At 62.0% G+C, this 15,660-nt stretch overlaps 2 protein-coding genes and 1 pseudogene across 5 annotated transcripts; all 3 read left to right on the plus strand.

Moving 5' to 3' along the window:
- Window positions 1-530: 530 nt before the first annotated feature.
- On the plus strand, window positions 531-6,255 carry TBX10 (T-box transcription factor 10). Its single transcript, XM_082340783.1, has 6 exons — window positions 531-2,997; window positions 3,089-3,190; window positions 3,547-3,718; window positions 4,707-4,862; window positions 5,457-5,551; window positions 5,986-6,255. Exons 1-6 carry the CDS (start codon window positions 2,786-2,788, stop codon window positions 6,056-6,058), a joined length of 810 nt encoding a protein of 269 aa, XP_082196909.1. The 5' UTR covers window positions 531-2,785; the 3' UTR covers window positions 6,059-6,255.
- A 1,380-nt stretch (window positions 6,256-7,635) lies between these two features.
- On the plus strand, window positions 7,636-9,686 carry NUDT8 (nudix hydrolase 8). 3 transcript variants are annotated; one of them, XM_082342232.1, is made up of 4 exons: window positions 7,636-7,924; window positions 8,566-8,698; window positions 9,265-9,342; window positions 9,486-9,686. In XM_082342232.1, exons 1-4 carry the CDS (start codon window positions 7,731-7,733, stop codon window positions 9,669-9,671), a joined length of 591 nt encoding a protein of 196 aa, XP_082198358.1. In that variant the 5' UTR covers window positions 7,636-7,730; the 3' UTR covers window positions 9,672-9,686. The 3 variants fall into 3 exon arrangements, with proteins under 3 accessions (XP_082198358.1, XP_082198359.1, XP_082198357.1); XM_082342231.1 differs by having other exon boundaries at window positions 7,641-7,924; window positions 9,444-9,686; XM_082342233.1 differs by lacking the exon at window positions 9,265-9,342 and having other exon boundaries at window positions 9,444-9,686.
- Window positions 9,687-9,748: 62 nt separating this feature from the next.
- On the plus strand, window positions 9,749-15,640 carry LOC309605902 (double C2-like domain-containing protein gamma; annotated as a pseudogene). The gene is made up of 12 exons (XR_014249624.1): window positions 9,749-9,880; window positions 11,610-11,716; window positions 11,814-12,190; window positions 12,354-12,433; window positions 12,508-12,579; window positions 12,797-12,899; window positions 12,987-13,115; window positions 13,205-13,258; window positions 14,626-14,773; window positions 14,874-14,955; window positions 15,138-15,234; window positions 15,314-15,640. The product of XR_014249624.1 is annotated as a double C2-like domain-containing protein gamma (transcript).
- The last annotated feature ends 20 nt before the right edge of the window (window positions 15,641-15,660 follow it).

Raw genomic sequence — 15,660 nt, forward strand, 5'->3', positions numbered from 1 at the left:
CTGAGGGCCCGAGAGCTGAGCCGTGCTGCCGAATGGACCGGGAGACCGGGAGACACTGACCACAGGCGGGGCAGGCAGGGACCCCAGCTGAGCCGCCCTTCTCCTGGAGCCGGAAGTCCGGGCTGTCCCCATGGCAGGTAAGGGGCGGGCAGCCAAGGGAGCCCCATGGGTGGGCTCAGGCCCTGGGGTGAGTGGGGTGGGGGGCAGGCACTGGGCGTGGGGACCAAGGAAACCCCACTGGACCCAGGGCCTGGGCAAGGGCATGGGGCAGGGGCACCCCAGGCTGAGACCTCAGATTCCCCAGGGCGGGGTCGATGGGCTCACAGCCACCCAAGTGCAAATATAGGGGTGCTGACAGGCAGGGAGACACAGCCATTTCTGGGAGGTGAAAGCCTTATCAGACGTGGGTGACCTTGGGCCTGGCCCCACCCCTCTCTGGGCCTCGCCCCTTGAGGATCAAGGTTGTGGGGGGCTGAACAAGGAGCCTCTAACTTCCCCTCCAAACCTGACTTCATGCCGGTGGGAAACTGTCAACTCCTGACCCCAAGAGGTGCTGGCTTTTAGAGGAACTGGGCAGGCGCCTGCCCAGAGTTACTGAGGGTGCTCAGGGGTGGCACATTGACTGGGATGGGCAGGGTGTAGGCTTGTAGACTTGGAAGCCAGTAACCAGCCTGTGAAGCCCCCAGGCCCAGCAAAGCCATGAGCCTCCCCCACTTGGGACGCATCACCACGGACCCTGGGGGCTGGCATCGGTTACCTGGGTGATGTACATGTTCCAGCAGGACAGCTGGGTGACGGGCAGTTGCCCATGTGACGGCCTGGTCTAGGTGGTGGGGGACATTAGCCCAGCCACCCTTCATGCCCCTCTGGGGGATTTGGACCCGATATGGCCCATCCCCTCTCAGTGAGACCCACCCACCTCCAGGCTACAGAACTGCCAGGGGCTTTAGTGAGGTGCCACTTCTCACACGTGGCTCTCAGGGCTGCTAAGGATGGGGCCATGGGCCCGGAGCCCAACACTCTCACCAGGCACCTACTGTGCACTGACTCTGGCCAGCACATCACACGCTATACCATCCCAGGAACCTCCCTCTACCCATCTATCTCTCCATCCATGCATCCATCCATCCAACACCAAAATTCTACCTCTGCCCAGAGGATCTCATGGTTTTACCAGGTCCTCAGCCCCTTATGGGGCTGCTAGAAACTAACAGTTTGTTTTTCAGGATATTTTTCCTAGTTTTAAAATTGTAATTGTGTTAAAATATACGTAACATAAAAATTATCATTTTAACCACCTTTAAGTGTTCAGTGGCATTAAGTACATTCATACTGTTGTGCAACCATCACCACCACCCATATCCAGAACTTTTTGCATCTTGCAAAACTGAAACTCTGTCCCCATTAAACATTAACTCCCCTTCCCCTCCCCCTGTCCCTAGCAACCACCATCCTACTTTCTGTCTATGAATTTGACTACTTTAGGCACCTCTCATGAGTGGAATCACACAGTATTTTTGTGACTGACTTGTTTCACTTAGCATAACATCCTCAAGGCTCATCCACATTGTAGCCTGCAGCACAATTTCCTTCCTTTTAAAGGCTGAATAATATTCCATTGTCTGTATAGACACATTCTGCTTATCCATTCATCCATCGATGGACACCAGGGTTTCTTCCACATTTTAGCTATTGTGAACAACGCTGCTATGAACACCAATGTACACATATCTGTTCGGGTCCCTGCTCTGGATTCTTTTGGGTTTATACCTAGAAGTGAAACTGCTGGATCGTATGGTAATTCTATCTTTAATATTTTGAAGGACTGTCAGCAGTTTTCCACAGGGTTTACACCATTTTTAGATTCCACCAGCAATGCACAAGAGTTCCAATTTCTCCACATCCTCGCCAACACTTGTAATGTTTCATTTCTTCTTTTTGTTATTGTTTTGGATTTTGGTAATAGCCATCCCTGTGGGTGTAAAGTAGTATCTCGTTGTATCAATAGTTAGGATTTTTTTTTTTTAATCAGAAGGGTGGAGCTGTGGCAAAGCTTTTGGCCAAGCCTTGTGCCAGGACTGCAGATCAAAAGGTGGGCTCCTTAGAAAAAAGTGAGGAGGCCAGAGCAGAAAGATGTTAGAACCAGCTTCTGGAGGCAGGATTTGGGCCAGTTTTCGGGGTCAGAGATGGGTAAGAGTCATTCGTGGTAATTCGGGGATCTCCTTCAGCTCAGTATTCCTTAAGCAGCACGAGGCAGCCAGGTCTCCCCAGAGCTGAGAAAGACCCCCCACCCCCATGACCCCACGTGTCACATCATCCATAACAGATGTCCTTTATGAAGGGCCTACTGTGTGCCAGGCTTGTGCGTGTCCTCACAAATCCTCACATCAGCCCTATAAGGCAGATATTAAGAACCCCTTGTGACAAGTGTGGAAACTGAGGCTCCGGGAGGTGAAACAATTTGCTCAAGGCCACTCGGCCTCCTGATGGCTCAAAGATTCCCTGGGGAGCCTGACAGGTCCTGTCTCTGGTCTCCAGGAGCTTTAAGTGAGCATTTACCTCATGAAGTGATGCCGAGTTGGGGATCCTGTGGGAAAACAGGCCTGGCAGTCAGGGAGAGCTTCCTGGAAGAAGAGGTATCTAGGTGCAGCCCGAAAGATGAAGGCTGTCTGGGTGGAGTGGGGGTGGGTGAGGTGAACAGGGGCCCACACTCCGTCCTCTCTCCCCAGCTTTCCTCTCTGCTGGCCTCAGGGTATTTGCCCCCTCAGAGACCTACCCTTTGCCCATGACGAGCTCCAGCTGGGACCCCCAGCTGGACTCCCTGTTACCATCAGGCCCTTCCACCAGCTCCACAGGGGCCCAAGCCATGGCTGAGCCCACAGAGCAGGGCCCCAAGAACCCATGTGTTTCTGGTGTGACGGTTCAGCTGGAGATGAAGGCTCTGTGGGAGGAATTCAACCAGCTGGGCACAGAGATGATTGTCACCAAGGCGGGCAGGTATGAGCAGTGGCGGGCGGCGGCGGGTCGGTGGCGAGAGTTGGGGGCAGGCCGGAACCACATTCGGGCTGCTGAGCACCCCCTCCCGCAGGAGGATGTTCCCCACCTTCCAGGTGAAGATCCTGGGCATGGACACGCTGGCTGACTACGCCCTGCTCATGGACTTCGTGCCTTTGGATGACAAGAGATACAGGTCCGGGCCTGGCTGGGGGTCGCAGCTCAGACCTCAGGCACTTGGTCAGGGAAGTAGACCCCCACCAGCACCCTGGGGGAGGCAGGGGCCAGTCGGAGCAGTGTCGGGGGGGGCCTATCCTGGGTAGCAGTGGGCGCACCTGGGCAGGTAGGGTGGGCTAGCCCAGGGCAGCAGATGCAGCTACGGTGAACCCAGGCCAGACAGCGCTCTGGAGCCTCCGGATCCTCATGTGCAGATGGGGCCAGTGCATGGGCAGTAGGAGAGGTGCCGCGTCAGTCTTGGCTCCGGGTGGGGGCAACAGATGAGGTGCCGTGGGCTGCAGTCAGGGCGCCCTCGCCACCTCACTCTGTCCCCAGATATGCCTTCCATAGCTCAGCCTGGCTGGTGGCGGGCAAGGTGGACCCAACCACGCCTGGCCGTGTGCACTTCCACCCCGACTCGCCGGCCAAGGGCGCACAGTGGATGCGCCAGATTGTGTCCTTCGACAAGCTCAAGCTGACCAACAACCTGTTGGACGACAACGGCCACGTGAGGCCCGGGCCACAGTGGGGAGGGGTTCGGCCAGGGCAGGGGACGCTGGGGCCTGATTGTGATGAAGCCCGAGCCAGGGCTGGCTGGGCCTTTGGTGCCTGAGCTCACCTGGCCGGGGGTTGGACAGCAGAGACTGCCAGGCGGGTGGGGCGAGGCCCACGTAGGTGCAGGAACCCAGCACCACTGACACTGTGTCAAACAGACAAAGATCCCTGCCCTCACGGGGGCTTACCTCCTGGGGTACCGGGCAGATGGTAAGCAAAGAATCCAGATGGCAGAAGGGTGATAAATGTCAGGAGAAAAAGGAAGCAGGGAGGGGGGCTGAGACGGAGGTGGCCGTTGAGTTCAGGGGGCTCAGGAAGCAGCTGAGGCGCTATTTGAAGAGGGGTCTGATGGAAGTGGAGGAGGGAGCCTGTGCATATAGAAGGGGGAGCCGTTGCAGGCAGAGGGAACAGCAAGTGCAAAGGCCCTGAGGCTGGAGAATGCTGGGGAGTTGGGGAAGCTGTGAGGAGACTCCCGTTTGGCTGGGGTGGAGCTCAGAGGGGCAGTGGGAGGGGAAGGGATCCTAGGGGTGTCCAGCGCTGCTCTGCAGGGCCAGTTGGCTGTGGAGAGGATTCTGGTCTTTACTCTGTGTAGCTTGGGAGCCACAGGAGGGATCTGAGCTGACTCACTGGGGCTGCTGTGTGAAGGGAGTGCAGCCAGGAAGCAGCTGCGGAAATCCAGGAGAAAGATGACGGTGGCCGGGCGGAGTGGTGCCAGTGGGGTGGGAGAGGTGGTCAGATAGTTCCGTGACAGCTGGGACGTGGGAGTGAGAGACACCAAGCAGCCTGGATGCTCAGACAAAGGGGCCTTTGATACAGAACTGCAGACTCTCAAGTTCAGACCCAGCACCGCCGCTATCAGATGGGGGCAGCGGGCCCTGGAAGAAGGGCTTCGGCCTCAGAGAGGGTTTGCTGCTGCCCCACCCCTTCCGCACCCCCCGCAGATCATTCTCAGCTCCATGCACCGCTACCAGCCACGCTTCCACGTGGTCTTCGTGGACCCACGCAAAGACAGCGAGCGCTACACGCAGGAGAACTTCAAGTCCTTCATCTTCACGGAGACCCAGTTCACGGCCGTGACGGCGTATCGGAACCACCGGGTGGGTCAGGCCACAGCTCGTGAGGCAGCTGCCAGCCGACCTCACAGGGGGGAAACTGAGGCGCCAGGCTCTTAGGCCCCACAGGCACACAGACCCCTGCCCTTCTCTCCTTCCCGGACTCAGTGGGCATCTACCCACAGTCCTTCCCCTGCCTTCATGCCCACTGGCTCTGTGGTTCCTGGGCTGGGGGGCCCAGGTCCCAGGGCCTCCAGATCGGGGATGGGGGTGTCCAGGGAGGAGAGGGTGGCTGAGCCTGGGGCCCACAGCCTTTCCCCAGCTCAGGGCTGGCCCATAACTACCCTTTCTCCTCTGCACACCCAGCTGAAAATCGCCAGCAACCCTTTTGCCAAGGGCTTTAGGGAGAGTGACCCGGACTCCTGGTACCGTCTGGCCCCTGACAGTCCCGCCCAGCTGCCCTAACCCACCCCCTCACCCCATCCCTATCCCCAGGCATCTCCTAAGGCCTCTGACCCTTCTTTCAGAGTCACGCCCACTGGCTTGTCCTGGGGTCCCACTGTCTGACTCTGACCATGACCCTTGGCCTGGGTTCTCCATCTTGACCCCTTGCCCCATTCCTGCTTGCCCCACCTTCAGGCCTATATCTCCACGGCCCCTGCTCAGCGTCCCAACCCGGAGTCGCAGCAGCCTCCGCCCCTGCGTGCTGAAGGGCTCCACAGAGCAGGAGAAAGGTCAGCCCCCAGGCTCACAGACACAGTGGGACCAGAGCCTGCATAGTGGACAGGGCCACGGGGCCCCCAGGAAGGGGCTTCAGCATGCTCAGCAAGCTCCCCGGGCATCTGTGTGGACAGAGAGGGGGAGGCAGAGATTTCTGAGACAATTTGGGACCCACGGCAGAGAGACCAGGGCCGGGACAAGGTGCTGAGAGCAGGGGCAGGGGGGTCGGGGAGACTTCCTGGAGGAGGTGGTTCCCGAGCTGGGCCTTGGAGGACTGGGAAGGGTTTGGACAGAGGAAGAAGGTGGGGAAGAAATTCCAGGCAGAGGGAAGAGCAAGAGCAAAGGCTAAGCGGTGGGCAACTTGGGATGCGAGGAGCAGGGAAGGGGACAGGAAGGCTGAAGGTGTGAGGGGAGGTCTGGGGTCCACTCAGACCATTTCCTCTCTCAGACCCCAACAAAGCTCCAGCCTTCACCTCCAGGACCCCTGCCAGGCTCCACCATCAGCTGCTGGCTCCCCCTGAGGCTCTGCTGGCCCCAGCCACCTACCGGCCCCTCACCTACCAGGGCCTGTACCCTGGAGCCTCAAGCCCCCTCCGAATCCCAAGGGCCTGACTGACACCATACCCCCTACCCAATATCCAGGCTGACAGGGATCAGGGGAGCCTCCGCTTCCCAGCTGGGCTGGGGCTCCTCTCCCCCACTGCAGTGCGCCTGGGGCCTGGCCCTGTGGACGGAGTGCTCTTACCCTGGAGCCCACCCTCGTCAGCCTCACCTCTGCAGAGACATCCTCACAAGGAGAGCAGGGCAGGTGGAAGCCAGAGAGGAAAGCTACCTGCCCAGAGTTCCAGCAAAGCTGGGGTGGTGTCAGGCTTGGAACCAGAGCCCCTACCTCCCAACCTGCCCCCTTCTGCCTTGGAGGTGACTCCTCCAAACCCTGCTTTACCTCTCTCTTCCCTGCAACACTAAACTGTTTGGAATGGGTGGTCAGCTGCACTTCTGTCCTTGGAGGCCAAGGTGGAGGGCCTCAGGAGTGCCCACACCCCCGAGTCTGGGCTGCAGACATCGCAAAGCTCTGCCCAGTGCTGCTGGCATCCCTGGGAGCACAGAGTGATGGTAAAGGTGGCGACACATGCTGAGTGGCAGGGCTGTGAAGGAGGCTGCGTTCCTGCCCTCTGCCTCGTGCGCCCAGATGAGGACTGAAACTGCAGCTCAGGGAAGCACCTGCTCAAAGTCGAAGCAAAACATGGGACATCTGCCATTCCACGTTTAGGTGCTAAGTGCGAGGCTGGGGTGGGTGTGTGGTCCTCGAGGGGCCAGAGTCTGGCCGAGGGGTGCACAACACCACAGGCAGTGACCACAGGGATCAAGGTGAGGGTGGCGGGAGGAGTTTGGGAATCCGATCAACACTCCAGGTAGAAGAGCTTCTAGAGAAAGTGACATTTAAACCAACACCTCTAAGAGTAGAAATTGCGGAGGACGGGGGACGGGAGAAGACACGAGCTCCCCGGCGGCGGGAAAAGCAGGGAGAAAGCCGGGGGCTGGAGTGGGACCCTTGGAGCGAGAGGGCGCGGCGCGTGCCACCCAGTGGAACCAGGAGAGAGGGCCCGGAGGGTAGGGAGGGCCGGGCACTCCTCCCGCGGTCCCAGGCGTCTCTGCCTCGTAGATCCCCTAAACGTCGACCCCGAACATCCTGGAGCACTTCCTCTGAGGTCCCGGATCCCCGCGGGCGCGGAGAAACGCGGGACCCGGCGGGGCCTCAACAGCCAGACACCCCGACTCGAGAACCCCGCGGTCAGCACGGCCGAGCCCCGTCGCCGGGCCAGGCGCGACCCCAGCTGCTCTAGGCGCTCGGAAGGGACACTCTCCAGACCTTCCACTCCAGCTCCGGCCCGCCCCAGGCCCGCCCCAGGCCCGCCCCAGGCCCGCCCCTCTACCGGAAGTCCAGGCTATCTGGTGACGCCCCTTCTGGCCGCGCCCCACAACTCGCGGAGAGGCCCCTTCCCGGCATGGGCCCCGCCCCTTAATCGGGCCCCGCCCCATGGGCGAGGCCGGTGCCGCTACGGAGCCCCACCCTGTGGGCAGACTCCTCCCACGGCCCGCCCCCCAGATTCCCGGGACACCCCGGAGTGTGCGCTCTGCCCTTTCCCTCTCGCCGCCCGGTGACCTCGGTGTCCCGGCCGCGCTGGACCGGACATGCTGCCCGACTGCCTGTCGGCGGAGGGCGAGCGGCGCTGCCGGCGGTTGCTGGCGGGGGCCACGGCCCGGCTCCGCGTGCGACCTGCTGCGGCCGCGGTTCTCGTGCCGCTGTGCTCGGTGCGCGGGGTCCCGGCGCTGCTCTACACGCTGCGGTCCAGCCGCCTGGCCGGGAGGCACAAGGGTGACGTAAGGTACACCGGCCGAGAACTCCTCTCCCTTCTAGGAAGTGGCCGCTGAACCCGGAGACCGCAGGGTCGTGGGCAAGGCACTTAGCCTTTCCGAGCCTCGGTTTCCGCCTCTGTAGAATGGGTTCTGGGTCTGAGAGCCCGTCCGGCAGAGGGTTATGGCGGGAGTCAGCAACCCACGTCCCTCCGCCCCGAATCTGGCGCCGCAGGTGGTCCTGCCCGGGCGCCGCGCGGATCGCTCGACACCTCGCTCAGATCTGTGTCCCCCTCCAGAAAGGCAGGACTCCGCCCCCTTCCGGCGACTACTGGGAGATTCGTGTCCCCGAGCCGAGGAAGCGCGCGGGGCGGGGCTACCTGGCTTCCCGCCTGGCCCCGCCCCCGGCGGGAACTGGGGACGTCTTAGGGTCAATGTCAGCGCCTCTGGGGCCACCATAAGCAGAGTTTGCATGTCTGAGCCCCAGAGCCTCTCTCCCTTACTCCCGTTGTTCAGGGAAGTAAACCGGGCCTGGAGAGGTCGTGTGGCTTGCCTAGCCCTCTCTGCAAACTAGGGGCAGAGACGTTATTTAGGTGGGTCACTGCCACAGCCTCCACCCCCACCCCTCCACGGCCCCAGCAGCCCAAGAACCAGGCTCCCTGTGCCTGTTCAGTTTCCCAGGTGGCAAGTGTGACCCCGCTGACCGGGACGTGGTGCACACGGCCCTGAGGGAGACCCGTGAGGAGGTGGGCCTGGTTGTGCCTGAGGAGCACGTGTGGGGTGTCCTGAGGCCCGTGCACGACCAGGTAAGCCCGCCAGGCCCTGAAACCACCAGCGGCCCTTGCCCCTTTCAGCCCCTCTGCTTGCCCTGGGCTAGGAGCAGGGACCCAGGGACGAGGAGGGTGGTCATGGACTGTGGCAGTCACGGAGTGCGGTGGGGACACCCGCCTGGCAGTTGCGTTCCAGCCTCACACAGCCCGTCAGGAAGGGGCCAGGGGTATTTATCCCCTTTCACGAGGGATACTGAGGCTCAGGTCCTGGGGTGGAGGTGGCTCCAGGGTGAATCAGCTCTGCTCGGTGGACAAAGGTTGGGGAGGGCTTCGCAGGGTAGGCAGGGACTGAATGACCATTGGGAGATTTTAGGGTAGTAAAAGTAAGGAAAAGCGAAGGCCCAGAGGCCTGAATGGGTCTGGTGTGTTTGGGGGGCCTGAGTCAGTCAGCGTGGCTGGAGCAAGTCCAAGGGCAGGGGCCGGGTGGACCTGGCCTGCACTGCTTAAGGCCCCTGGAGTCTTCCTCTCAGTCTCCCTGCCCCAGCCCCAAAGCCCCGTCCAGGGCATGCCTCCCCTGACTGCCTGCCCTCTTCCTGCCTCAGCAAAAGGCCACTGTGGTGCCGGTGCTGGCCGGCGTGGGCCCACTGGATCCCCAGAGCCTCAGGCCCAACCCCGATGAGGTGAGTGGGGAGGTGCTAGGGGTGGAGTCTGGGTCGTCCGGATGGGCAGAGGCTGCGGTGGCCAGTGCTCTGTCTGCCCTCTCGCTGCCTCCTGCCCACAGGTGGATGAAGTGTTTGCACTGCCCCTGGCCCATCTGCTGCAGGAACAGAACCAGGGCTATACCCACTTCTGCCATGGTGGCCACTTCCGCTACACACTGCCTGTCTTCCTGCACGGGCCACACCGGATCTGGGGGCTCACGGCTGTCATCACTGAGTTCACCCTGCAGCTGCTGGCACCTGGCATCTACCAGCCCTGCCTGGCCAGCCCTGAACTGCCCAGGGGCTGATGACCTGGCCCTGAGCAGCCCCTGCCTTTGCCCTGCCACGCCAGCTCCACTCCAGGACTGAATAAAGAGCCTTGCCAACTCCGCGGCGACTGCCCCGTCTGCACTGGAGCCTTGACCTTGGGCAGACCCCATGGGACAGCTGGCCTCCTGGCTGGGGTGCCTCTGGATAATCACACTGTTACTTGCTGTGCCCACTCACTGTGTGCCAGGTGCCTGGAGTCTTTTTTCTCATTTCACTCTCACCACAACCCTGTGAGGTGGGGCCAACGCTGTCCCTCGCTGGTGAGACTGAGGCTCAGGGAGGGTAGACACCTTGCCCAAGGTCACCCCAGTTTGGGATTTGAACCAGGCCCTCTCTGACTCCAGAGACCAAACTCCTAGCCACTACACTGTACGAGCTCCTGTTCCATCTTCTGTGCCTGGCTGAACATGTGCTGGGCAGTAGGCATCCAGAAAGGAGCCCTGCATGCTACTGCAAACCTCTAACGTGCCAAGCTCCCACCATGTGCCAGGTGCTATGCTGGGGTCCCATCTGTGCACCAGCCAGATGCTACTCTTCCCTCTGGGGGTTCTCAGTCTGTGGGAGATCTTAGACCAGGTCACACAGATAATCATGTGATTGTACATTAATTACTCACAGATATGTAATGGAATTATGTATCAATTATGTAAATCTCTGTGAGAGAGTTGAAGGGGTGGGCAGTCTAACCTTGACACGGTGGACTGGGCAGTATTAGGCAGGACAAGTGATAGAAAACCCCACCCACTAGCTGACTTTGCCAAAGGAGGAATGGTGATTACAAACTCCAGAGATAGACCAGCTTCAGGCATAGCTGGATCCAGGAGCTCAGGAACTCTCTTCTTTCTGTGCTTTCCACTGTATTGGCCTCACTCTCAGGAGCATTCTCTACTCCACAGGGGTGAGAGGTGAGGAGAGGGCAACAGCTCTAGGATGGCACGGTACCAGCATCCCATCAACAGAAAACAGCTTCTCTTTCTGGGCCAGTCTATCCCAGAATTGTACTTTATTGGCCTGCTTCGGGTCACATGCCCTTCCCTGAGCCTGTCACGTGGCTGCTGGATTTGGAATTCATTGATTGGCAGGGTCTGGGGCACAGGCCTGGGGAGCAGGGTGAACCTCCTAGAGTGAGTAGCGAAGGGGTGGCCCCCAAAAGACCCCTGGGAAAATACAGGGAAGGTTGAGCAGGTAAAGGCAGCCACGTTCCCCTGCAGAGAGTGACCCTGAGACCATAGGTAAGCAGGAGCAGGCCAGGTCAAAGGGCAAGGGAGGAAAGTCGGGGCAGAGGGAGCAGCATGTGCACACAGCTTGGGGTGTTCTAGGAAACGGAGAGGAGCCATGGGGACGTGGGGGGAAGGGGTCCAGCACTCAGGGGGCCCCAGTGAGCGGCCAAGGGGGCAATCCTCAGTGATGGGTTAGGATTTTATTCCAGGCTGGGAGAGGGGGAGAGAGGTGCCGAAGTGATCGGATTCAGGTGTTAAGAAGCTTGAGCTCCAAGGGGACCAGGTTGCGGCGCCACCCCCGCCGCCTCCACAGAGCCCTCCCCGCCCGCCCATCTCCCCTCCCCCCAGCCTGTCCTCCACACCTCTCCCCCTTCCCACACGCCTCCCCACAGGCTCTCCCCCGACCCCTCTGTCTCACCTACCCCTTCCTCCCCACACTCCCCTCCCATTGCCCCTCACACCCCTTGTGTCACCTCTGGCCCTCCAGCCTCCTCACCTGGGAGCAGGGCCACGTGATGGCGGTAAAAATAACTCTCCCCGGCTGTGTGTGAATTGGGGAGGGGTTGGGGGAGGAGAGAGGCTGGGCCCCAGCACTAGGGAAGGGGCCCTTGGGGTGGAGGGCAGGGAGCTGCTGGTCTCCTGGGCCCCAGAGAATTGTTCTGAGTCTTGAGTCCCGCCCCTTCCCGCTCCCCCCAGGGCCACACTCTGGCTCTCCAGGTCACCTCCGCCAGGCGCGTCACCTCCGCCAGGCGCACACCCAGCACCGGCAGCGACCCAAACCAGGTGGAGGAGCTCTCAGAGCGGTAAGTAGCCCAGCCAGCCTACCTGCCAGCCCACGGGGTCCCCCTCCAGGCTGGAGGCCCCCACCCCGCCGGCCTTGACCTTGCGTTCTGTCCTCAGGTCCCAGCTGCTGCCCAGGACCGCCCCCCGCCAACACCCTCAGTGATGCCTCCTCGCCGTTTGGTTGGCCTGTTGCGGTCCCCTCATCTCCGGTCCTCGGGGGCTCCTCTGAGTCCCCCCTCCATGTCCGGGCCCCCATGGCGGGCACGGCGGTGGCGGGCCGGGGGCGGGTGAGCGTGCAGGAACACATGGCTATTGACGTGAGCCCGGGCCCCATCCGGCCCATCCACCTCATTTCTGACTACTTCCCGCACTTCTACCCCTTCGCTGAGCCGCCCTGCGCACCCGAGACCTACGCCCTCCAGTGACCCCCACCATCCGCTCTGCATCCCAGTCCCAGCTGGACCCAGAGCCAGAGGGAGACTCAGACGACAGCAGTGAGTGGGCGCGGGGGACAAGGGGGACCCTCTGGGCCCAGCCCAGCCAGGATGGGGTCTGGGGCCCATCCCAGGCTTCCGACCAGGGGAGGGGCAGGGCAGGAGGCGTCGTGCCGGGGCGGGGGTTGATGTAGAAGCTGACCTGCCGGCCACCTGCCCTTAGCCACCCTCGGCACCCTCGAGTTCATGCTTCTTTTTGACACGGACAATAGCACCCTGCACTGCACAGCTCACCGTGCCAAGGTGAGGATGGGGCGGCATCCCTGGGTCCCAGGCGTGGGCCCTGGGCCTGTCCCACATCCACTGTCTCTTCCCAGGGCCTTAAGCCACCGGCCTCGGGCTCCGTGGACCCCTATGTCAAAGCCAACCTGCCGCCCGGGGCCAGCAAGGTGAGGGCGAGACACAGGCCCCTACTGCTGCCCCTTGGCCGCACACCCAGCCTGCAGCACCCACCTGGCCTGCCATGCCCCTCTTCCCCAAGGCCTCGACCTCAGACAGGGAGCCCCCCGTTGCTGGGATGTGCAACTAGAGGCCATATGAGGGAGGGGGACCAGGCTGGGGCCCTGGGGCCCAATGAGGCTCTGACCCTCCCTGCTCGGCCCCCAGGCCAGCCAGCTGCGGACACGCACGGTTCGGGGCACAAGGCGGCCTGTCTGGGAGGAGACACTCATGGCTTCACCCTCCAGGACGCCTGGCGCAAGACCCTGCGGTGAGGATAGGGCCTGGGCCACAAGGGGGCAGGGCCGAGGCGGGGGTGAGGGCTTGCCTGGCCAGGTCTGACCTGGGTGGCCACCAGGCTGTGCATCTGGGAGGACCCACGGCAACGGCGGCGGCACCTCCCCTGGGGGAGCTGCGGGTGCCCCTGGGGAAGCTGGTGCCCAACGGAGCCAGGAGCTTCGATGTGTGTCTGGAGAGGTGGAGGCTGGTGAGTGGGCTGGTGCACAGGGTGCGGCAGGCAGGGAGGGAGACCTAGGCAGTGTCCAGCCAAGGGGACCGGGCTCTCTGCTCTTTCAGACCAAGAGGCCCGAGAGCCTGGACACAGCACGTGGCATGTCTCTGTATGAGGAGGTGGGTAGGACGGTGGGGCCCAGCGAGGATCGGGGGGGCAGGTCTGCGGTGGCCCAGGCTGAAGTGTGTCAGGCAGGGATTGATGTGGGCTGGACAGGGGTCCAGGCCCAGGCAGGCTTGGAGAAACCGAGGCCATCTCGCTCAGCGGCCCTGTGAGCGGTCATAGGCCCAGGGAACAGCCAGGCCCCAGGGGCTGGGCAGAGGGTGACTTCCCCTGCCAGGGCAGCCCAGGGGAGCTGTGGGGCGCTGGCACAAGCCCTCAGGGGGCAGAGACACAGGCCAGCTTGAGGCAGAGGCTGGAGCCGGTGGGATTTGTCCATGGCCTGAGCTGGGAGGGCAGGTCAAGGTCCCGGAGGGAATGGATATGGTGGGTCTCCACGGCTGCTAGGTCTGCCCGAGGCAGTGTGGGTACCACACTCCTGGGGCTGGTAGTCACAGACAGGCCCTTGGCAGGAGGCAGTGATGGTGATCGCAGGGGATTTGCAATAGGAAACCAAAGACCTGGGCAGAACCCCTGCAGCCCAGCAGGCCCCCGGGCACCTGCAAGGCTGAGGCAGGGCCCTCCGCAGCTCCTCCGGGGCCGGAGGGCCAGGTGCTGCTGCCCCGCCGCCTAGTGGAGCCGCTTGTTGCTGCGACTGTCAGTCAGTCAAGGCGAAGCTGCGGAGCCCTACCGGGTGGGGCAGGGACCCGCCACAAGCGCTTCCTGGCCCAGCCCCGCACAGCAGCCCCTTGACTCGTGGAGCACTCCCTTACTGAGAGCTGAACGCCAGCAAGGTGGCTGGGCTCTCGGCAAATCAAATCCCTCGTTAAGTGTGGGAGAAGCACATTCTCTCCAAGGCATCCTCCCAAGTCCTTTGGAAGCTCCGGGGGCCGAGTGTGGCAAAGGACATTCAGAATCTGGCCGCTTGGGCTGCGGGGTGTGAGGAGGGTGGGCTTTGTAGCTGAACAGACCTGCATGTCCTTGGGTAGAGAACAGCCTCTTGGAGCTGCTTCTGTGGCAGCAGGCTTACCCTGCGGGAGGGTGGTGATGGGTACCTAATGGAAGGCCACCTAGGCAGCTCCTAGCATGTTTGTGGCCCTTAGGGACATCAGTTCCCTTCCCCTCCTCGACAAAGATGCCCCGAACTGGCCAGTCACGTGGCCTGGGCAAGCCCGTCCCCTTCTCAGGCCCTGGAGGATAGAGCTGACCTGGAAGTTTCCTTCCAGGGCACTAAGCCAGTGACTGTTTTTGTAAATTGAATCATGAAATCAAACCACTGGCCCCTGACTTCTCTGCAGCCAGTTTGCGTTCTCACGTCCAGGCCAGCACGGGTGGGTGGCTGGGCTGCGGGCCACACGGGAGCTGACCCCAAGCCCACCCCCTGCAGGAGGCGGTGGGGGCTGAGGTGGCCGGGGAGGAGCGTGGGCGCATCCTGCAGTCGCTGTGCTACAGCTCTCAGCGGGGCGGCCTGCTGGTGGGTGTGCCCACCTCGCCCCCACGGACACCAACGGCTACTCGGACCCCTTCGTCCGCCTGTGAGTGTGACCAGGGGCGGACAGTGAGGGTTCCTCAGAGCCCCTCTGGGGCTCACCTCTCCAGGGCCGCACCTGAGCTGACCCTGTTCTTCCCCATCAGTTACCTGCATCCAAATGGGGGGAAGAAATCGAAATATGAGACCAGTGTTCGGAAGAAGACCCCGAACCCCGGGTTCAACGAGGTAGGCCAGGGCTGGGGGGGAGGCAGTCCTGGCTGCGGGGGGTGGGAGGAGGGGGGTCAACATCCCGCCTCCGAGAGCACAGGCCCCAGCTACCCTGAGCCATTCACCTGTCTGAGTCTGTTTCTGAGGCTGTGAAGGACCCAAGGCCGCCTCCCTCCTGCCTTTCTGCCCCTTCCCTGCAGGAGTTCCTCTGCGCAGGCCCGCGGGAGGAGCTGGCGCAGAAGACACTGCTGGTGTCTGTGTGGGATGATGACCCGGGCACAGCTGACGACTTCACTGGTGAGTGGGAATGTCGGGGAGCTTGGTGGGGGGTGCCCAGTGGACTCCCACACAGCTCCTGACCTGTCCCCCAACCCAGGTGGGGTGCAGCTGAGTAGCCGGGCCCGTGGGGAGCGCCAGCAGTACTGGCGTGAATGCCTGGGCCACAGTGACCACCAGCTGGAGCTGTGGCACCCGCTGGATGGCGTGCCCCTCCAGCTCAGCGGCTAGCGGGGGCCCCCGGCCTGGCCTTGCTCACTGCGCATCCCCCAGACTGACCCGCGGCCGCCTCCATGGAGCTCGGAGGACCTGGGGCTGCCTCACCCACCGTGTCAACCCCTAGTCAATTGCTTCCTTCCTTCCCCCCTTTCAAATTCACCCCACTGCCAAATCATGAAGCAAGAATAAACCTCTCCTCCAAACCAGACCGGACAGCTGGTTCTTTCC

This window comes from Balaenoptera borealis (genome assembly GCF_965194805.1).
Source record: "Balaenoptera borealis genome assembly, chromosome: 11".
In the NCBI taxonomy this organism is placed as follows: Eukaryota; Metazoa; Chordata; class Mammalia; order Artiodactyla; family Balaenopteridae; genus Balaenoptera; species Balaenoptera borealis.

Bases quoted from the DNA above. Each gene is read 5' to 3' on its own strand.
- TBX10 (XM_082340783.1), top strand. From the start codon at position 2,786: ATGACGAGCTCCAGCTGGGACCCCCAGCTGGACTCCCTGTTACCATCA. The intron at 2,998-3,088 runs GTATGAGCAGTG...CCCCTCCCGCAG, and splicing joins ATTGTCACCAAGGCGGGCAG to GAGGATGTTCCCCACCTTCC. The intron at 5,552-5,985 runs GTCAGCCCCCAG...TTCCTCTCTCAG, and splicing joins CTCCACAGAGCAGGAGAAAG to ACCCCAACAAAGCTCCAGCC.
- NUDT8 (XM_082342231.1), top strand. From the start codon at position 7,731: ATGCTGCCCGACTGCCTGTCGGCGGAGGGCGAGCGGCGCTGCCGGCGG. The intron at 7,925-8,565 runs GTACACCGGCCG...GTGCCTGTTCAG, and splicing joins AGGCACAAGGGTGACGTAAG to TTTCCCAGGTGGCAAGTGTG. The intron at 8,699-9,264 runs GTAAGCCCGCCA...TTCCTGCCTCAG, and splicing joins TGAGGCCCGTGCACGACCAG to CAAAAGGCCACTGTGGTGCC.